Source organism: Xenopus tropicalis, chromosome 2, assembly GCF_000004195.4.
Source record: "Xenopus tropicalis strain Nigerian chromosome 2, UCB_Xtro_10.0, whole genome shotgun sequence".
Taxonomy (NCBI): domain Eukaryota; kingdom Metazoa; phylum Chordata; class Amphibia; order Anura; family Pipidae; genus Xenopus; species Xenopus tropicalis.
This window is the reverse complement of record NC_030678.2, coordinates 25,227,673-25,251,509: the sequence shown is the minus strand read 5'-3', so window position 1 is coordinate 25,251,509 and position 23,837 is coordinate 25,227,673. Positions and strand designations below refer to the sequence as shown.

At 39.7% G+C, this 23,837-nt stretch overlaps 1 protein-coding gene across 8 annotated transcripts in view; it reads right to left on the bottom strand.

Moving 5' to 3' along the window:
• Nucleotides 1-23,837, bottom strand: part of robo1 (roundabout guidance receptor 1) — a 665,579-nt gene that overhangs the window by 304,076 nt on the left and 337,666 nt on the right. For 6 of the 8 annotated variants that reach the window (XM_012956256.3, XM_012956259.3, XM_012956260.3 and 3 more), the window contains exon 1: nucleotides 9,082-9,322. In XM_012956256.3, the coding sequence (XP_012811710.3) occupies nucleotides 9,082-9,307 (226 nt within the window). In that variant the 5' untranslated portion in view covers nucleotides 9,308-9,322. 8 annotated transcript variants of the gene reach the window in all.

Here is a 23,837-nt window from a genome sequence, read left to right as displayed (position 1 = left end):
TGGACTGGGCTGCCAGCGGCCACCAGAAAAGCTTAAATTATACATTCACCCTTTATTCTGTTTTATCTTCTTCTATAACTCATTTACTTTTCTTTGTAACTTAAATTTTGATTAGCAGAAGTTCACATTTATCTAGGCATACAAATACATCATATACATCTATATATCTGACTAACATTATTGATTAATGATTTCCAGTCATGCTTAGAGGTTAGGGCAAAAGATGGGTACAATACCTAGTAAGTTGTCAATTGTAGTATGGTCAAAAGAGAAAGAAAATAAAAGAGAACTATATAACATAACCAGAAGGATAAAAGGAAAAAGTTAGGAGTCATGTGAATCAAAGACTGTGAGACTTAAGTATAATGAAAGGTAAATAGAGAACCAAATATAATGAATAACGAGCCCTTGAAAGGCTCATTTGCTTCATATGCTTAATCACTTCTCCCTATATACTATCATGTATCTTTCTTCCTTCCATTTATCCTCTTTGTTCTCATATAGAAATTGGAAATTACCATGGTATAGGCACATCAGGCAAATGGTTGGGTGAGCAGGAGAACCTACTAACATCCGGCCCATCTGGACTTTTCCTCGTATCCCAGTGGGACAGTCCAACACTGATCTACTTCCTTCCAAGCAATTTAGCTTCATCATGCTCCATGATTTGTTTCATACTGTTCTTACTTGCATAGGAAATGTGTTACTGTTCACAGATATGGAGACAAATATGGTTTAGTTCTGAAATAATGGTCAGACCCCAATGCTACCCCTTCAAGTACACATAGAACAGGTGTAGTGTTTCTATATGTAAAGTGATGTCTTAGACGTGCTCTGTATCTGCAACCAGGTAGATTAATGAATAGGGGTCCAGTATAAAAATTAAGAATTGATGCATAATTTAGGAGACAAAATATTAATTGCCCAAAGTGGGTCTCTCTGTAACTGTACTGTGGTGACCCCCAACCATAAAATTATTCCTAAGACCATCGGAAATATGTGTTTTCCGATGGTCTTAAGCTACCACTGTGAAAGGGTCGTTCGACACCCAAAGGGGTCCCGACCCACAGGTTGGGAACCGCTGTTATAAAGGGATTTATACATATCACGCAAAGTCACGACACATGACTTTATAAAAAAGAAAAACTCATTCCCATCTGTGTGTATCCAAAAAAGTTTGGTGCTCTACCATGAAAATCATATTTAAAAAAAAAACCCCACAAATTTATTGCCTAGGCACCAATTGCAGGTTTATCGATGACTGCCCTGATGACTGATCAGGTAATCATCTGGATCTCATCAGCTATTGACTATATACTTAATAAAATAAGCTGAATTATTTTTCACAACCATTATTGATAGACCTGTGACACATTAGGCAGAGCACTGTTCTCACATTTTCTCATTTAATCTGAAAATGGAAAAAACCACAAAGGCATGCTGATCAATGGCACAATTCTAATAATTCACTCAGTTCTTTCATAGCAGGGGAGGCATTTGAGCTTATGGAGGTGTAGCCTCCCTATAATAAGACCCAGCTCTATAAAGCTGAATAAAATCAAAATACTGGGGAATAGTGTGATTACATTACATCTACTTTTGGTGTTTATTTTAATTGTTACTCATGGTACTTTCTTCTCTTTCCTTTCCATTCTCTATGTATTAACTGACTAGCTTTTGTCCTTTATTTACAATTTCTATTGTCTTTGCTGTTTTCTCTTTCTTTTCTATTACCTTATACGCTCTTCTCAATTTCCCTACTCCTTTCCTTTTCATTTTTGCATTTTCCTGCTTCATCAGTCAATGGGAGACTCACAATGTTTGAGGCTAGAGTTTGTCTAGACATTGCTGTTTGTCTGAAGGGCAGCCATCTGGGGGTAATGGCAGTAGGACGGCAGGGGGTCATAAAACAACTATTTTAAAATGTTACAGCATCGGGGGCACAAAATGTTACATATACAGGACCCAGTGGCAAAAGATTTCTGTTGATAGTCCTTCGTTGATGTTGATGGCCCTGTGTTTAAGGCAAGAGGTCCCTTGGGCTGTGATTGGGGGTTGATGTGTTATGGCTAGCATTTAAAGACACACACATGTCATTTACATAGTTACATAGAGTTGAAAAAAGACCAGAGTCCATCAAATTCAACCCTTCCAAGTAAACCCAGCACACACAACCTATACTTACCAATCTACTAACTGTAGATATTAGTATCACAATAGCCTTGGATACTGTGCTTGTTCAAGAACTCATCCAGGCCCCTCTTATAGGTATTAACAGAATCTGCCATTACCACATCACTAGGAAGGGCATTCCCCAACCTCACTGCCCTCACCGTGAGGAACCCCCTACGCTGCTTCAAATGGAAGCTCCATTCCTCTAAAGGGGGGGCCATTGGTGCGCTGATTGTCTTTATTGGAAAAAAGAACATGCCCTATCTGCCTATAATCCCCTCTAATGTACTTAATGTATTTAAATTCATTTATGTATTTAAGTACATATTAACATATTTCCCACTGACACATTAATGAGTTGTATGTCTTTGTCATTAAAACACATCATGCCCAGTAATTCTTATTTTATTCGCTATGGCTATTAATATTTTCCCACCCAGACAAATGAAAACATAATAATTACCTTTTTGATGGTAGCTAAGTTACTACTTATTGATGCTCTAGTAATGTATAGCAGCGCTGAATAATAGAGCATTTCTCTACATTCTACAATTTCACACCTGACACGTAGGCCATTGTGGTATCTGTTTAGATAACCTTGATAACCCTGGTATCCATAGTAGCAGCAATTGTATTGTTAGCGACAACAGTGCGAGTATATAAAACATACAGTAAATTATTATGATTACAAATAGAATCAGGAACATTATACCTGACCTGTAATAAATAAATAATGTACAAATACTACTTAGCAACCCTGTCTGAGAAGCAGTCACAGAAGGGAGGATGGGCACATTAGAGAAATGCCACTTCTGCTGTTATGTGCTCTTGCTGTCAGCTGAATATGCACATAGCCATGAATGCCACTGCTAAGATCTGCTGATGCACCAACTTTTGCCATTCAGGTAATACATCATCTGGTGATATTCAGAACAGATTTTAGGGCTTTCACTATCCCAACAGTCCTATATAAATCAGAGTTCATTGTTGCACATTGTAATGGAGTGATTTAATGACTCAAGACCAGAAGTCCTCCTAGGTGCACACCATCATGTGTTTTATTGTTTGTTGTTGAAGAAGGAATGTGGGAGCTGCAGGTTTTAAAAATCTGTAGATTTAAAGGTAACCTGTCCATAGCCATGAAATCTCTGAATGATTCACTGAGTTTTCATCATTCAGATCAATTAGATAGTACATGTGTATGTTAGATATAGTTGTAGCTAGAGCAGAGTTCTGTGACACCCCTGTGGAGACAACTGAGTAGTTTCATATACACATTTAGGTTACTAGCTTGTGGTCCAAACCCCCTCCAGGGTGTACAACACTAGAATCTTGAATTCTTTCTTCACTTTAATGCCCGAAGAAGAAAAACCTCCAGCTATCTATCCTTAGGTGGGGCACAAGGCTGCTCTTTTTTAGCTTGACTAGTGTCTTTTGTTCCTTTAATATACTTATACTCACAACAAAACGAATAATGTAATCTGACAAGCCTTGTTCACGCGGTCCGTGTTCCCTATCTTTCACTAGAAGGGTTGTCCCTCTAGGGCAGAACTTTTTATTGGGCCTTGTTGATACCTGGTTCCCCAGACACATCCACCTGGAGAGAGGATGGAAATCCAAAGAGAAAGAACCACCCCTTTCCACTCACTATATTAAAGTGTGACAGAAAGCGGTTACAAAACTATGGGCCAATAACACAGGCTTCTGCCTAGCAACTAGGGAAATTGCTTTTGTAGGGAATTTTAAAGATATAGGGACTGTAAAAACTCTATTGGTCACTACACATTTATTTCCATAATCTGGAAGTCCATCCTTAAAAATGTGCTATAAATACATTTCTGATATTCAGATATCTCTAGATACTGGATTTCTGGTTAATAGACCCCTTACCTGTACATACATTTCCTTTAGGAATTGTTGTGGTTGATTTTATTTTCAAAGATAAAAAGCTCTATCAAAGGGTTTGGAACATTCTTGGAACCAAGTTAATGAAATAGCTAGAACCAAGAGAGATGTGCATATCCACTGCCTGTGGCATCCTTACATGTAAAAGAAGAACAGTTATAGGTTTTCCATTTGAATTCATTAGTTAGTTGGGGGTTGGGTGCATTATACTGAAGGATTATCTGTCTGGTACATGCATAATCTTAAAACAAAATTTTAGTGTTAACATTTGTAGAAGATTTTGTTGAAGAACTATACATCTGTACTGCAAGAAATCTTCTGGGATGGATGTGCTTTGTCAAGTGATATTGGTCCAAGCACTGTGCATTATCATTGAGCCTAGCTCTTAAACCACAATCAGCTCCAGTAAGGGTTTAAAGATAATGTTGTAACAACCTAAGCAACTGTTAAGAAACTGATATTGCCTAGCAACCACAAAAATTAGGGATACTGACGCATGTTTTTTGGAGAGTTGTGATCTTGCCATAATAGAATAAAGAAAGTGCAGAATCAAGGTGCTACATATATGAACTGAAGGGTAGCTTCATCAAGTGTCAGGCGCAGCCACAGGTGGGTGGCTGGCAGGTAGGAGCTTATATGCCGTGTAATATGGGTACAGGGGGTACTGCGCTTGTGGATAGCCAGGAAACAAGTTATGTTGATGAAACATGATTTATTAAAGAAATTGAGTAATAAGAATATGGGAGTCCTTACAACAGGCCAGTGGTCAGAGGCAGGCAGAAGACGAAACAAATCCGTAAAACAGGCAGAGGGTCAGGACTGGCAGCAAACAAGGAGGGTCCGGAATAACGGGCAGTGGTCAAAGGCAGGCTGAAGGCAGGGAGAGTCCAATAATCAGGCCGAGGTCAAAACCGGGAGATCAACAGAGGTCGGGAACAGGAGTCGTAGAACAGGGAAAGGTAACGGAGTCAGGCAGGTATGCGGGCAGGAGTCAGGCAGGAACAGGGACTGGAACAAGTAGGTAAGGTCACTGGAACATAAAAGGCTCAATGATCAAGCAACCAGGGGTTGCTTGTGACAGGCTTATAAAGCCCGTTAATTGACCGATTGGAACCACCTGGGCTAATTAAGGGAGGAGAAGGAGAATATAAACACAGAAGCAAAGAAGAGGGGTTAACAGAATGTACAGGGCTGGATGCCCAAGGTCTCCAGTGGCTCAGTGCGGTAATGCTGAACCTGCCTAACATAGAGTCCTGAGTTCTGGTACAGGCAGGTCCTGACATCAAGTTCTAATTGAATGTTGAACTAAAAGATGTAATTGGATGTGTTGGGTTGGGAAGACAACAAATAGCCTCATAGCAGAGATATATTGCATAATTTACCTGACTTTTAACTTGAGTAATTATTATTCCATTTTGACTAGACTGTAAAACAATGGAGTCAGCTTACATTATTATTTGTTTCTATTTTTAATGTATAATTTATTGTGAACTTGGACCTCAGAGAGCTCAGAACAATGAGATATTAAATAGGTATTTTTGTCCATTTTCCTTTCATGGAACCAGGCATACAAGAATAAGCCCTGATGGTTGCTTGGGAGCTTAGCATACCATATAGCAATAGTAACTGAAAGCAAAGACTTACATTGTCTAGTGAATTTTTTACCAAGAATAAAAACAACTGATTAAATAGAATTAGCAAGACAACTATGATCCAGCATAGATTGGGGGATCACTGGAGACTACATGATTCAACACATTAGTGATTTATACTATAGTTCAATTTTGGCTAAAGAGAGACTTGTGGGGTGGAGCTGGGGGGGGGGTTAGAGTGTGAGGGTGCTTCCATGGCTAGATGTGATGTCACAAAAGGGAAGTGATGCAGCATGTAAGCAGAAGTGACATCACACTTACATCTGTGACTATTATCCAATACAGACCAAAGATTAGTCCTATCTAAATTATGATTCACCATCGGCTAAAGATCAGCGATACTTACTATGAGCACCAATAGACACAGCACCACCTGATTTCGAACGGAAGGCAGGAAGGATTGAGTGGTGTTGAACGCAACTATACAGATGTGCGAAGAATGCATTTTAAGTGGATATAAATGAGCCGTGTAGACTAGGATCCAATACATGATGTGGATAAGTGACCCAACGTAGGCTAAAGACTAATTTAGGGGGTTAGGTAATAAAAGGCACTAAGCTTGCCCAGGAGCAGTAACCCATAGCAACCAATCAGCAGGCAGCATTTACTGGTCACCTGTTTAAAAGCACATATCTTATTGGTTGCTATGGGTTACTGCTCCTGGGCAAACCTACTTCCTTTTATTACATATGGGGCATAGACTATTATCCAACATAGGCTGAAAGATTACTAGTATAGACTAGACCCAGCTCTCACTAAATCAGCAACATACAACTATGGGGCAGATTTATCAAATGTGAGATTAGAGCTCACCACGGAAAAATTCACCCACTTTCTATTCATTCCTATGGGATTTTTAGAAGCATACACTTTGATAAATCTGCTTAACTGAGAGTTATCAAATAGTTGTTATTGGACCACAGCATTGCAGTTGAATACTTATTTCTTTTTCCTTCTCTTTTCTAAAGGTCTCTCTATAAAACTAACATTTTCCTTTACTATGAAAATACAAATGATAAGCATTGCTTTTTACTTTGAGAATAAGACCCTAGCTCAATGAATGTTGCAGTTCCCTACTGATTAATAGCATGAAGCTATGTGAAATCCATCTCTTGGATAACTGCTACAACAACAAAAAGACACAATTTTTTAGAAAACCCCTCGTATCGAACAATATCTCCCAGTGAATAGATTCGCATGTCCGCATTTGAAGAATGTAGGCTGCTATTGTCATCTGGCGAGCCTGGCTTCGTGGCAGCAATCTAAATATTGTCAATCATGTCTGTCCTGCTCTTTGTGACCCAATCTGTACAGCGAGCATTAAAAAAAAGAACAAAAGCTCTCGTCTAGCACAAAAACAATTTCCTGCAAAGAAAAGAAGTCACAATGCAGCATAAATGATGTGCTTGTGACAGATTAACGGAGGTGCGCCGGTAACAATGATAAAAAGTAGCTCCTCCCAACAGTAAATAATATTGAGGGTATATGGATATACTTCCATAGCAGGTGGAATTCAGGGAAATGATTTGTAGATCTGGGAAATGGCTTGATGTATTAGTTAAGGGGGGGGGGGGCATGCTAATGAGCCTAATGAATATGATAGGGAGACCCGAGTGGGTTTGTACAGTTGAAGGCCTAGGGCAATGGAACCTTTCAAGGCTTTGATGGATCTTTGTTATGCAAAATATATCATTGCAAACTGGGAGTATAAAGAAAAGGGGCCAACGCATTAGGCAGATTAGATGACAGTCCAATACACTTTACAGAGATGTCAAACCCAAGGTCCCCCATTTCTTGGGAATTGCAACTTGACATTGAGTAAGAAGAATGATGGGATTTGTAGTTCTCAACTACTCCGTGTTGTGGTGGGGGGAGCTGTATTAATGAGGACATTTTAAAAATGTAACTCTTATTATTTACACTTGTTTTTTCTATAATGAGCACAATGAACCTGTATTGTAGTGCTACTTGCTGTTGCTCAAACCACTCATGTTTAGCATGAATTCAATTACAAACTGACACCAGTTGCAACCAACCAATCCATATTGTTGAGCTTATTAACAGATATAACACATACAACTAGCTGAGACAATGAAACACTTACAGGAGTCAGATAATGAGACACCACAACTCTAACCTATGAAACACTTTGTTGGATCTTCTTCTCCCTGGAATTTAATTTCACCCAAAGGCACATGGAAAGGGCACCATTATTGCTGCTCGGTTATACAGGGCACCCTTTCTTGTTGTGTACAATACCCAGGCACATTGAGACTATTTTTGGATATATAGATAAGGGACCTGTTATCCAGAATGCTCGGGACCTAATGGATCTTTCTGTAATTTAGATCTTAATACCTTAAATCTATTAAAAATGAATTTAAATATTAAATAAACCCAATAGTAATGTTTTGCCACAAATAAGGATCATTATATCTTAGTTGGGATCAAGTACAGGTACTGTTTTATTATTACAGAGAAAAGGGAATCATTTAACCATTAAATAAACCCAATAGGGCTGTTCTGCCCCCAATAAGGGGTAATTATATCTTAGTTGGGATCAAGTACAAGGTACTGTTTTATTATTACAGAGAAAAGGGAATCATTTAACCATTAAATAAACCCAATAGGGCTGTTCTGCCCCCAATAAGGGGTAATTATATCTTAGTTGGGATCAAGTACAGGTACTGTTTTATTATTGCAGAGAAAAAGAAAATCATCCTTTTTGGATAATGGGATTCTGGATAATGGATCCCATACCTGTATTATGTATAGGGAGCTAGGAAGTGACACTGGATTTTCAAAATAAATACCTTACTTTACATATATTTGGCATTTTCTTTAAAGTGTCAATCATTGCTATACTAGGGGTACATCATAAGCAAGCTCCTTTCATGACTTGATCATTTTCTTCATATGTACCATGGACATTTTCACATCCTACAAGGCATACCATGTTAATTGCTAAATGCTGTACTGTTGACTCCATACACAGGTATGGGACCTGTTATGCAGAGTGCTCGGGACTTGGGGTTTTCCAGATAAGGGGTTTAATTCCACTAAAGCTCATTTAAATGTTAAATAAATCCAATAGGATAGTTTTGCCTCCAAAAGGGACTAATTATATCCTAGTTGGGATCAAGTACAAGGTATTGGGTTTTTATTACAAAGAAAAATGGAGTCTATGGGAGATGGCCTTTCCATAATTTGTAGCGTTCTGGATAACGGGTTTCTAAATAAAGGATCCCATACCTGTATAGTAATTTTTGAAAATATCTACCTTAATTTTTCTACAATGTTAAAAAGAATCCAAAGTAAGTGAAAGTGAGAAGTTCAGAAAGACCAACCCTACCTGTATAGACCAGCGAATTGTCATCATGATCAGATGTAGGAAGTGCCGTCCCGCTGTCCAACCCCCGGTCAAGATCATCGGAGTCTGTTGAAAAATATATCAAAGCCGCAGATGGGGTCACAGTGGCAAGAGAAAATGCAATTTTGTTCCAAACATTTCCAGTTACATGTAGGTCCATGCATGGAAGGAAGACATGAAGCAACAGCAGAGATGGAAGTCTCATCATGTTTAGGAATCCCAGGGCACTTTCATGAATATCTTATTTCCTTCACTTCTCTTTCTGGAGTTGATATCTGCACTTGTCTTAATGGTAACCTCTCCACTGCACCTTCCCTGCTGCCTCTCAGCATGGGGACTGGCTGGAGTGCATGGAGTGCATGCTGTGAGGCAAGAGGTGCCGGCACTACTGAGCATATGGAGAAGGCAAGGCAGGGTGGCTGAATGCCGGCATTGCTAATTTTCTACCTTATTGTTAATCAAAGCTATTGACTGTGATCACTTGCCATCATCGCTGCATCTCATGACACTCGGAGCCCCCTCGGGAGTTACTCTTTGTTGGGACAGCGGAGGGGGGAAAAAAAAGAGAATCTTGTGAAAGAAGGGGAGCTGCAAACTAAGAGCTGTTTATAGCAAACAAAAAAGAGGGAGGGCAGCAGGCCAGAAACAGCTGTGGCATGAAATATTTCATTGTAACTAGATAAAAAGATGTGCCAACTTTATGTGAGATTGGTAAACCAGAAAATTACCTTTAGAACTCGCACACCCAGATGGACACTGACGGCCACACCCACACAGACACTAGTAGCACACAAACACAGACACTAGTAGCACACTAACACTACACACTGACACCAGAAGCACACACACACACTGGCACCAGTAGCACATACACAAACACTATGAGACACCAGTACCCTACACACACAAGCACTACAATCCCATACACAGACACTAGTAGCGCACACACTACACACAGATACCAGTAGCACATACACAAATACTTATAGCCTACACACTCACAAATGCGGACACCTGTAGCAAGCAGACAAACATATACACCCACCAACAAAAACTCAATTACACATAACTGTAAACACTAAGCTTTAGGATACTGGCACTTAAGGAGATAAGTCTTTGCTACCGCAGGAAGGAAACCTCAGAAAAATAAAGCACCACGTAAGTTTTCCCACTGGCGATTTACATTATTGGCAGTAGGAAAGAATTTTGGACTGATTAGTCCTCCGCGATAGTGAACATTTAGCGGGCGTCTAATCTCCATGTGTGCCAGTACCCTTAGGCTGGAGATCTGAGAAATTGTCTAATTTCATGTGCTATATGTGAAGTAGAAAATTACATTTAGATCACTACATGTAGATCTACATGTAGATCACTTACATTTAGATCACTATCACTACTAAACACTATGTTAATGCATAAAAAGTAACCTGAATTCTTGGTTAGAAGATCTATGAGTCCCTAAGCTAAATGAAAAGAAATTGTGAGATATGGCCACATATGTGAGCTATGGCCATTTATCACTGATGCGTCTGTTTTGCTGATAGGGTGGTCAAGTCTGACCTTGATGGAATGGTTAGTCATTGTAAGATATGACCAATATCATTGATATCACAGACATACCCACTAGTCACTTAGCTAATGGGTTGGACCTCAACAAGATTGGCAGGGGGCAACACCTGTTACATCCTTGTTTGCTACCCCAGTGATGCACAGATGGTAGGTGCTGGCAGAGTCTGTGAGATGCAGTGTGGTCCCAGCATGATCTGTATTCACTACCCCCAGAAGGTCTTATACTGGTAGCAATATTTGCCTAGTAAGCAACTACACCCCATTTTGTACTTAAGTTGCTCTATTTTGCACATCTACAATCATCATCTAATTCAACTAAAAAGGTTCATTTATTAAATCAGTGAAAACAACAACTTTACAATTTATTTTCAATTTATTTTGTTAATTTATGATTACTGGATCACTTGAAAAATCAGTGATCATTTTGACAAATGCAAGTTGCTGGGCTGCACTGATTGCAAATTGATTGCATTTAAATTAAAATGCAATCAGTGCATCCCTTCTAGCTACTATGTCTACCTATCCATCTGCCTTGATAGGACCTTCTTTACTAAACAGCTTATTCATGATGTGCAGTTCCACCTACCAGTAAGCACAACAAGAACTTCCTTATTGTAACCCCGCCTTTATCCTCATCTGATCTCATCTATAATCATGAGGCAAAGGGAACTGCCTACCTTGTCACATATGCTAGAAATCATGACTGAGGCCCATTGCAGTTGACAGTCAAGTACCCTCCATAACTCCTGCCCCTTAAATACTTGCTATAGAAACATTACTTCCATTAGTCATTAAAGAAAATTGTGGTTCACAAATACATTTTGAATCAGCGAGACCCCCTCCCCCTTTAGTATATTTAAGAGTTAGAGTCTGCCTATATGTAGATGTCATGCTTAAGGGCTGCCAACAAGAAGACAAGTATGATGAAAACTACAGGTATAGCAGGGGTACTAGGCTAGTTCCATAGGGATAGAAGGTTGCCAAGCAACAGGCTCCAAAAAACGGTCAGAAGAGGCTCAGAATGATGGTCAGAACCACAAAGTACCAAGTCGAGCATTGATCTTTTTATACAGGACATTACATTTCTCAAAGGACTGGTAAATACACCTCAGTAAATGCCACTTGCATATAGTCCTGATGATTGTCTCAGTTGATCCATTCCACATCTATTCTACAGAATAGCTTCAGCCATAGTGGGACACTCCAGGGAACATCTAAATACTTAATTGCACTAAAGACTGGTGGGTGCTTTACCAACCAATAAAAAGTTTTCATTTTCCAAACTAAGCAAGATCAGTTTATACAACTAACTGTCCTTGAGTTACTGGACCTGGGGTTCCAAAAAATCAAGGCCATGTAGAGAATTAGATTTTTTTTACAGCTATATTATTCATATTGCCATTGGAAATTTTCATTTATATTCTTTAATGAGTTCCTTGGGTTGTTTAATTTTTATTTCAGAAATGTGTGCTCTATAGTTATCAAATGCCATTGCTTTCCTTTTGGGCTTTTTAACACAACAGGAACTGGCTTTGTTCCATAAATGTCTTTTACAGACTACACACACACGTCTGTCCTACTTTGTCATTGTTTTGTTACCTTGAAGCTGAAGGAAAGTTCTGCTGCTCTTTTTAGCATGCCCATAGCTGTAATACAGAACCCAGGAGCTCATTTATCTTTGTCAAATGATCATTAAAATATGTTCTCTAAGGACATTTTATGGCTGATCTGCCTGTCCTAGTTCTGTAAGTGATAAAGACAAATTATCAGTGGCACAGACATAACACTGATACCAAAATACACGCTGCAAGTGGCTGAATGCCGCCTGTCACTATTCCTTGAGTCAAGCTAAAACTCTCTATTATCTGGCTTTGGAAAAAGCTGGTTGTGAATGTAGAGATATATTTAACAAAAATAGGTCTCCTACAATGTAGTGTGGTCCCTATTTCCTTTGTATAAGTAAAAATCAACTTACTAGGTTGTAAAGAACTCTACAATAATCACAAGGCAAAGCTAGGCATACAAGGCAAGATTTGGGGAGGTTACGGACCTTTGCCTGATTCCTACCCATGCTCTATGCCTGATCATTTGGCACTCAGGTCCTCATCCAATGAGATCTTCTCACCTGTCTGATTCATATCTGCCAATATTTGTCAAGATGTTGGTTTGGCAGGCCATCATACACAGCCAAATCAACTACTGACTCACTTGGGGTCCAGTTGGCCTCTTTTAATAGCTGGCAAAGAATCTTGGATTCACCCCTAAAATAAAAATGGAACTTTTTGGATTGTAACTTCCATAGATTCCCTCTGCTATGCATCCAAATCACAAGAGGAGCAATAAGTTTGACTGCAGTTAGTCTATGTGCACCCAGGGCTGTGCCAGGCTTTTCCACCTCTGCACATAATGTTGTGCCTTCCGTTTATACTATCCATTTTTGTGTCTATTTGGTCACAGAAAAGTCATGAAAAATGCTTAATGAAGCATTGTTCTGATTTTCCACTGGGAGGTTGGGTGCATTGTGTCTAGATATTAAGTGCTACAACACTAATGACGAATGTAATAAAAGTCATATACAGGTACAGGTGAATGCAGCACTATAGCAGCCAGTGGTTTTGTAAATAGTGGGTTTCTATTTATTTGTAGTTATTATCGTATTGACAATAATATTGAAGGGGGGTGGATCCTTCCTATGACTCCTCCATGTCTAAACGGAACCTTGTTAGCGGATTTGTGCTTCCTGTGCCAGTCCCTAAGTACATGGTTAATGCCTCAGTAACAGTGACAGGTCAGACTAACCCTTTAAAACTTCTTCTAGCCACACCTGGCATGTATAACTTTGACAAAGGGAGGGTATTGCTTTCTAATAGGGACTGAGAGATTCACAGGTAAGCAAATATCTATTCACAGTAACACTCCAACAGGGGCGCCCTAGGCAACCCAGTCGGCCAACTCCGCGGGGCGATTAGATCGGTCATTGCCTCCGCCGCTAATGACAAGCGGCGGAGGCAATGACAAAGTAGCACTAGGGGTAGGCAGGAGAGGCTCCTGCCTGGCGCCCCTCAATCGTTGCGCCCTAGGCAGCTGACTCTTCTGCCTACCCCTAGTTCCGGCCCTGCACTCCAATAATCGATGTTCCTAATGAATAAGATTAGACTGTAGCTGCTTAGAAAATGGATTCCTTCCCATAAGTACATTTTACTAATCATATGGGGTTATGTAATAAAAGGCATAAGGTTTGCCAAGGAGCAGTAACCTGTAGCAACCAATCAGCAGGTAGCATTTATTGGTCACCTGTTTGAAAGCAAAAATCTTATTAGTTGCTATGGGTTATTGCTCCTGGGCAAACTTATCTTTGACTACATACAGGGTACATGTTTGCCATACAATGGCCTATCAAAAAACCTACTCACCAATATTGCATTTTTGATTAGGTGTTTGAGTTCGATGATGTATATGCACTCAGCACTACAGACTATGGATACACGCTTGCTCTATAAATATTTATATCCACAACAATATAGACAACAATGGTAATGTAAATGAATATGAATTACCAGGGATATATCACTTTGTGTGACAAATTGGATCAATTATTATTGATCATTTGAATAAATGTGACAAATGACGTGACTGTGCATTGTTTATTTCCATTCTCCCCTATGAAGATAATTGCAAATCATGTACAAATGCTATGCAATTACAGAGGCAGCCATGCCCAATCAACTAAATGTTTGACGTAACTGCATCCATTTCCCCACTGTGACATTTTACATTTCATTGCAATGTCAAAGCCTCTACAGACTATTTGGGTTCAGGCCCCCTTTACAGTTCAACATTTGGCTGGCTAATTCTCATAACAGGTCATCTACTATAGCTCTAGGAATACACAAGGCGTTAAATACCCTCTCATTCTCACCCTAACTTATATCTCCAATTCTTTTGCATACAGCACCCCCACACCATAACTCCATTTAGGCACCAATGTGTTAAATTCTTCAGCTGGTTCCTTCCCTTCTGGAATTTTTTCTTAGCTTGGATCTGCCTCCCCCCCTACAGAAACACACACTGGTGCCAGTAACCTCGTACATGCTCATGCCCAGTTCTCATATATGAGTTCCCCCTGCTCCTACACCCCTACACTTCCATATGGTATCTAGTGCGTCCAACCTGCCTTTGGATGAATGCTGTGCAATTGCACCTACTGAAGTTGAGGTATCCTAAAGCCACCACCCTGGACCTCGTAGTAGCTCCAGTGTCCCATCAGCGGGTTGTGTCAGCAGGCAAACCAGATTTGTGCCCAATGTGCCCAGTAATTCAGATGTCAAGTGTCATTAAAATGCACGCTCAGCAAACCGTCATTTTGACATGAATTATTTGAAATGAATTATGCGCTTAAGTGCATAATTGACCCCCACAAAGAAGGATTAGAGCGAAAGGAAAGCAGTAATTGATACTTACAGCACCTCTTTGCAAAACATGATGTAGTAAATTGTATCTTAGATAAAGTGTATCTTATATCTTTCCCTCCATTTATTAAATCTGTCCCTCAGCCCTCGCTTAGCTCCCAATGTAATGTTTCCATATGTCTATTATTATTAGCCTTTATATAGCGCCAACATATCTTCTTTTGACAGTCTGTTTGACTTATATCTGACTGCATTCTTGCACTGAAAACCAGTAACTTACTTTCCTGCTCCCCCCTGGATCTCCTCATTGCATTTCAGACTCCTGACAATCTCCTGCTGTTCTAATCTCTCTATCTTGACCCCTGTCACACAGTTTCCTCTTGGTGTTCATTCTATCTCTCCAATCACTTATTCAGAATTCTCCTCCTCTTGAAACTTCCTCTCGCTGACAATTTCATTCCACACCTCACACAGCTGGAGCTGGCTCATAGATAGTCTCTGCATATAGACCTCTCAAATGAATTTTTCGGTATTTTGATTAAAAATGGACATTTTTGTCATTTATTATATTACCATAGATGGATGTTTGACTTTTATAACTCACAGCTACAGTATATAGAGATAGCACTAGTGCTTATAGCTAAAATACTCTTTTCTTTGGGGGTTGAAACTGAGGGTTGTTCTTGTGGTGTTTCAATCCTGTAGCATCTGTGTAGAAGTAAAGAAATATCTCTGCTTATACAATTATACAAGGGTTATCTCTATCTATGGCTGTGGGTAAGATAGCAATGCTAATTCCAAGGAGCAGAAGTCAATATTTCTTGCCTGAGGGAGACTAAGCTAAACTACAGCAAAAATGTATTAATTATCAAGATTTTTTCCACATTTTTTGAATTTGTATATTGAATCTGTTTTGACACCCACCAGTGATTTCAGATTTAATTTCCTTTTTTATCAATAAAAAAAAATAAACAATTCAGTTGAAAAAATTCCACTGAAACCTGGCGAGTGTCTATAGAAGTCAAGGGAGATGTATTTTCAACATTCAAGTTATTTTATTATTATATAGAACAATGCAATTTCAGTATTTACCACTTGACTTGATTGGTGATTTTTTTTCCAATTCAATTTTTTTTATATGCTTCATAAATTCTGATCAAATGTAATTGGGATTAATGTTTAAAGAAACACAAATTTGAAAATTCATAGTTTTCCCCTACATTAACTTATGAATAGACACAGGTGACTACAGAGACCTCCAAATGTGGCCACACTGCCTGTTTGATGTTCCTGAGGGACCCATCTGATTGCTGTAGAGCAGTGATCCCCAACCAGTGGCTCAGGGGCAACATGTCGCTCACCAACCCCTTGGATGCTGCTCCCAGTGGCCTCAAAGCAGGTGCTTATTTTTGTACACAAAACACAGGTGTTAGTACCACACTTTGGCCAAAATATGTAAGCTCACGTGCCACGTCAAGGCCCCTCATTGTACGTGAGTCCTACACTGTCTAATGACTTTGAGTCTGTGATGCTTAATACTCAGTCACATTGTTTTCTGGGGGACTTTATTTTAATTGCATCACAGACTCAAAGTCATTAGACAGTGTAGGACTCACGTACAATGAGGGGCCTTGACGTGGCACGTGAGCTTACATATTTTGGCCAAAGTGTGGTACTAACACCTCATTTTTTGTAAAAATTATTTTTAAAGGCAAACTAAGCGCTGGCAAACTTTCTTTCTCTTTGCTTATTTTTGAATTCCTGGCTTGGGGCAAGTTTTTGTTGTATAAAACCAGGTGTACTGCCAAACAGAGCCTCCTGTAGGCTGCCAGCCCACATGGAGGCAACCAGGTAGCCAATCACAGCCCTTATTTGGCACCCAGGTACATTTATCATGCATGTGTTGCTCCCCAACTCTTTTTACATTTGAATGTGGCTCACAGGTAAAAAAAAGGTTGTGTCCCTCTGTTGTAGAGGTTCAGAGCCTTCTTGCTTTAATTTGGCTATTGACCTCAAACATGTGATATTGGGGTTCCTCCTGTAACTTTTTTCTTCATTATGTTCTGTTCTTATCCATTAATACAAAGGTTTCAAGATAAGGAACCCAAGGAAGTCAAAATATGATTGTGGACAAGTAATACATTAAGGCATGCACACTTGTGTGTGCAAAGAGCATAAAATTGTAATAAAAATTTCATGCATTTAATCACAACTCACAAAGTTGCTTGCAACTAATGTGTGGCATGCAAGTTGCTAAGTATGGAACGAACACCTATCTTTGGGGGGGGGGGGGCTACACACACCACTGAGTGAACCCTGCACAATGGCATTTTCGATGAACTGGCACTATTTGCTCAGACATAGACAAAGAAAAAAACAGTGGTGCAACTTGCATGTGATACTGGTTTGGTAAAACGTGTACAAGTTGTGGAATTTTGAACAAAAAATGCTGCTCTGTTGGTAAAATATATTGTGACTTTGCTTCTTGTTCCTAGCACTATTGTTAATAAATGTGCTCTTTTATGTCTTAAGCCGGCCATACGCAAGCTAGTCAGGAGGAGTGCGAGCATCTGATCTAATCAGCCCTGATATTGTCGCACTGGACTGGAAAACCTTATTGCTTCATGGTTGGTCGCCTAAGCTACTGAACCAGGCTAAATGGCCTCCCAGCTCTTAGTAAAAATGTCCATGTGTAGAAAAGGAATATACTTTACAATAAGAGGATTTGCTTTATTGATTGTCGATGTGTCAATAACCTTAATACAGCAGCACATGCATTGTGATGAACATTTCTTTATCATTTTCAGTCCAACATCAATATTCCAGTTATCTGATGCAAAATATCTGCACACAAAAACACAATTTCTGTAAAGGAAAGATAACTGGCTACATATATCTGACAAAGATGGCATATACCTCTGACTTCTATAGTTTGATTATCAGACTTAATTAAAAGCATTATGCTGAAAAGCAATAGCCAAAGTGGCAAAAAAACCCATTAAGGAAATGCCAGATGATAAGCCTGCAACTTGACAATGCCATGTCAATTGCTGCTTAATTATGCAGAATTAACGAATGGCAGAAGCACCAGTTGTATTAGCTGAGCAGGGCTCCGTGCCAAGACTGTATGCTGGCATAAATGGCAGACGCAGTCCAATTCTGTTATCTGACACCCCTGAACTCGTATCCCTGGCTGCTGTCTGCTCCATCTGTGGTGCCAAAAACATTTAGCAGAGGAGAAAAAAAGCTGTTGATTTGTTAAACTAAGACAGATTTTGGTAATTGATATAAGTGACCACAAAAGATTAGAAAAGCTGTGCTAGGATAAATAGCGATACGGCACTTCATCAAGTTAGCCAGGATTTAAATAGGAATAAATTCAGTGCAGGGACTATTAGCTGTTGTTGTGGTTATTGTTTACACAGCAGTTCCAGGTCTATTTGTTTTAATGGACCAACATTTCCCATTTACTTTGTCACTGGCCTTTTATAGCACTTGAGCAATGTGGTACCGGGGGGATGATGTGGCACATAAACCCTCTATTACATGCTTAGTGTTCATGGCTATCACATTGCAATTGTGTTTTGGCAACTCCATTTTTATGATTTTATGATTACACGCTTAAGAGGAATCACAGACACTGATAACTCATTTCAGATCATAAGACTATTCAGTTTCTTCTATGCAGATGGTCAGTTTTGAAAACAAAGCACATTTTCAGGATTGCAAAAAAGGTAAGTCTAAAAAAAACTAAATCAGGGAACAGCAGGGTAACTAAGGAGGCCCAGGGCCTCCCAGCTAAAATTGTTTTGTCAGGCCCTCCCCCCTCCAGCAGAAATCATGGGTGACATGCGTTTTTTTTACTTTACGGGTCACCAGTGGGCCCCATACAGACAAAGCAGACCTTGCTCCCCCAAGGCCACAGGGTCTTCTTCCTATGTATTTATGCCACTGTCGGGGACAGTCTCTGGTGATTGTGGACAGTTGGCAACTATAAGTACATAGCCTACTTCATGAAATAATCTCATTTTGTCACTAAAGGCACCAGAAAGTGATATAAGTTGTAACACAAGTAAATAAAATATAAGGGTTCTTTTGTGAACTCAAGTGCATAAAAGGCTGCAATTTTTGTTGCCAGTTTAAATGCTGTGATTGGGTGTGCAGAAGTTGCCTGCATCTCCCTTGCCCTTATACACTGCATCAGTCAACACTGTATTAGTTAAAGTGTGCAGGGGGAGGCACGTATCAAAAATCCAGGCCTTCATTAAAAATGCAGCACTCTTGTGTAGTGATCTTGCAGTTTCTCCCAGGGGTTTCCTAAATGACCCCTATGGTGTTTTTTTAATCAGTAAGTGATATGATTTATATAGCACAACATCATTATAACATTACAGTAGAATGAATATACGGAGCAGCATAGTTGTACAGTAATTAGCAATGTTGCGTTGCAGTGTTGCATCCAGGCCAGAACTATAGGATAATAAGAATGAGAAAGATGGCATGTTGCTTAGTTTTCCTCCAGGTCCCCTCATTTAACCCCCCATACAAGAACAAACTGCCAGTTTAGATAACTGATAATAAAGAAAAAGTGTTGTATAATATGTGAGTGTTATATCAATTAAGGATAAATAAAAGTGGTGTAACTAGATGTTACCGAGACTCACATCAAATTCAGTTTTGGGCCCCAAAACATTGGTAAGTTGACCTATAACAAGATATATTAAACTGTGATTATTTAGGGTCTTACTTGGCCCTCTACACTCTTGGGCCCCCCTGCAACCGGGGCCTGCAGGGTCTGCTCTCTCTGTAGTTGCACCCCTGATAAATATGAGTACTCATTCTTGAAAATATATGCTTATATAAGTAATAAACCCACCAAGGTGACTCAGAAATTCTTTGTGAGTCACTGTGTTAACAATAGTTCCACAGGGACTTCACAAAAGTCCAAGGCTTTAGACCTTCATTATCAGACACCCCTGTGGGACCCATTGGGTCATTTCAAGACTCCTGCCTACCTTCATCTGTTTTCTAAACCATATCTTTTCATGAATTTAACACACACATATATATATAATTGTTGCATCGGCACATTTATCTTTTTTTGCTCTGTGACAAGTGTCCCACAGCCACGTGAAGGCAGAACACATTTGGTTCGGTTCTCAAAGATGTGAGGTAGATCAAAATGCTTTGAATGTGCAAAATCAATTATAATGATGGACTGTGAGAACATCGCGACCGCCTGGCCTAGCAAATTTAATGACACGGAGAAAGTCAAAAGTAAATGCTGAAAAAGCGTGTTCACAACTCTGTAACTGCAGTGCTGAGGAAAATATATTAAAATAGGTATATATAGGTATATATGAAAAAGATTTGCTTATTTAAATAAATGCAAGTGTAGTTGATTTGTATATCACATTTGTTGCTGAACCATTCTGATGTTCTAGCACTCTTATTTCTATAGAAGCCAACTTTGGCTTTCAGTCAGTTACCCTATTTGCAGAACCCCCCAATGCTGAGCAGACAGGATTTAGGCAGACAGGATTAAGGCAGACATAGTCAGGTCAGCAAGTTCAGGAACATGCAATTTTCAGGCATAGTCTGCATCCAAATCTACTTCCTAGGACCTGAGAAAGGCAAGGTCAGGCACGGAGAACTGAATCCAATAAAATCAGACTATATAATGGTGCCAATAAATACAATAACAGGGCCTTCAGGTCAGAAGGGGTTTGGAACAGGTGTTATGTTTTTTCACCTTGTGGCTTCACCTTGTAAAAACGGCGTCAAATCGGCATAATTTTTCTAGATTCTTGATTTGTAAAGAATCTATTTCCGTACTTAAACCTCCACAACAGATTGTAAAAATAATTGTTTACTAATGTAAAGGCTCTGGCACACGGGGAGATTAGTCGCCCGCGACAAATCTCCCTGTCTCGGGCGACTAATCTCCCCGGATTGCCATCCCACCGGCGAAAATGTAAATCGCCGGTGGGATGGCATACGCGGCGCCGCGATCTCACTGAAATCGCGCCGCCGCGTGTGCCATCCCACCGGCGACTTACACTTTCGCTGGTGGGATGGCAGGTGATGGCAACTCGGGGAGATTAGTCGCCTGATTTGTCGCGGGCGACTAATCTCCCCGTGTGCCAGAGCCCTAAAACGTAAACTAACAACTACTTAACTATGATATAACTGTAAAGAGCATATCATAGACTTTAAAGTTACTTGAATTGTTTAATATCTGTACTGTTTTTCTTGTACATTGATCTTGAACGTATAACGTAATGTTTCTATGTGAACATAAATAAAGATCTGAATACTAAAAAAAAAAAGAATCTATTTCCGGTGCAAGGTGGGGTAAGGGAATGTGAATAGCAATGAGCGTATCTGTCCCATTTTGCTGAAAAATTTGCGAATCTTTCAAAAGAAATTAGTCGCGATTTTGTCGCACAAATTTTTTCGCAAAGTACAAAAAAGTTGCGCAAATGTGCGAAAACGTCCAGAAAATACGCACAGTACACCACAACTCCATTTTTTTGTGTTTTAGCAACTTTGCCCAAATTAACAACACTTCCAGTGTACTTTAACTATATTATTATTATATTATTATACAGTATTTATAATTAGTGTTGGACTACCTCCCCACTCATTGAATCTTCATACTGTTCCATTATTATTCTGGAGGAAGGCAGGCCAAGAATCCCAAACGCTTTTCCAAAAACAATGCAACCAGGCATGGAGGTGCCAGACTATGAAAATATGACCAGAGGTACATTGCTATGACCACTGTATCGGGTTTACCTTGACATGGCATGGTGACTTGGTAACTTTATGAACTTGCAACTTATGTATAAATATATGCACTTGCATTACTAGCAAAAGCAATGGGTACAGGGAATGTGCATTGGTCAATATCATTTTCTGAGATATTGGGGAATAATTACTGGATATATATTGCTCTCAGTTATTTAAGGTAGAGGAAATCAAATTACTTTGCCTATGAATAGCTTGAGGAGATTGACACATATCTATGATCCAAGGGTTCTAAATAAATATATATTACATGTAACATGCACAATGGAGACACGTCCAATAACTTGTAGGTAGAGATGTAGCGAAATCGGGTGTTCGCAAGTTCGCAAGTTCGCGAACTTTTAGCGAAGTTCGCAATTTTGGGTTCGCCTTAGCTGGAGCCAAATTTTGACCTCTCACCCCAGAGCCAGCAGATACATGGCAGCCAATCAGGCAGCTCTCCCTCCTGGACCACCCCCGGACTACTCCCTTCCATATATAAACCGAAGCCCAGCAGCCATTTTACATTCTGCCTGTGTGTGTTTGATGAGTTAGCATAGGGAGAGAGCTGTGCAGGGGTTTGAGGGACAGTTTAGGTAGCTTTGCTGACTAGTAATCTACTTTCTACTGCTCTGTATGTAGCTGCTGGGGACAGCTGTCCTGCTGATCTCATCTGCTGTAACCCAATAGTCCTTGTAAGGACTGCTTTTATTTTCTGATTACTGTTACTCTTCTTTTCATTGTGTACTGCAGCTCCATCTGTGTGTGTTGGAGACAGGTGTGCTGCTCATAGTAGTGCACTAAGCACCAACCACACATTCACATCATTTTTTTTATTTGTGTTTTTTTACTTTGCTACTGTAATTTATAGAGCCGAGTGCTATTAGTCTAGCTGTGGGGGACTGGTGTGCTGCTCCTAGTAGTTCACCCCCAGCACCAACCAGAGATCACTTTTTTTAATTTTTTTTTTTTTTAATTTAAGTTACTGTTCTTTAACGTGTCCAGTGCTGTTTGCTGTTGTTCATAGTAGTGCACCAAACACGTTACACATAGTAGTGACATTGCATTGCAATAAAATCACCTGAGCGGTGTTTTTCCACCAGCAATAATATATTCCGTATCCACTACTGCGGCGTTTTGTCTTTGCGTGTGAACCGGGTGTAACCTTTACACGACTTGATTGGCATGTAGACGCCGGACGTTTTAAAGCAGTTTATTACACAAGTTTAGAAATGTAGTGTGATTTCTGCCCTTTACAGCACAAAACGCAACGCTGTGTCAACAACGTATTTTTCAGAGAAATTTTTGCCCTTGATCCCCCTCCTGCATGCCACTGTCCAGGTCGTGGCACCCTTTAAACAACTTTAAAATCAGTTTTCTGGCCAGAAATGGCTTTTCTAGGTTTTAAAGTTCGCCTTCCCATTGAAGTCTATGGGGTTCGCAAAGTTCGCAAAAGTTCGCATTTTTTGGCAGAAGTTTGCGAACGGGTTCGCGAACTTTTTTTGTGAGGTTCGCTACATCTCTACTTGTAGGAGAATGAAAAATCTTTTCAATTATCATACTTGCTTTTGCAATCTTAGGTCCATCTGGCAGTATTTTTTCAGGACAGGTGAAATCTTTCACAGAGTGTATCTAGCTTTGGGAAGGTTTTTTTTGTAGTAGCTTGGCTACTAAATCTGAGTGTATACCAGTAAATGATTCTTAAAGAGATACTGACACCAGAAATGAAACCTTTTTACATTTATCATAACACCTATCTTTGCATGCTATTTATAATTTTGCCATAAAAGCTACTTTTACATTCCCTATCTGATCCCCAATGTTTCTCTATGAGGGGGCGGCCATATTTGTGCAGCAGTAGTCGGTTAACATTAGAAGCTGTAACTGAAGGGGATGGGACAGTCAGGTTGGCAAAACAGTCAGGTTTAGGAACTTCAAATAACAATTACAGAGAAAATTATAGAGAAAAAA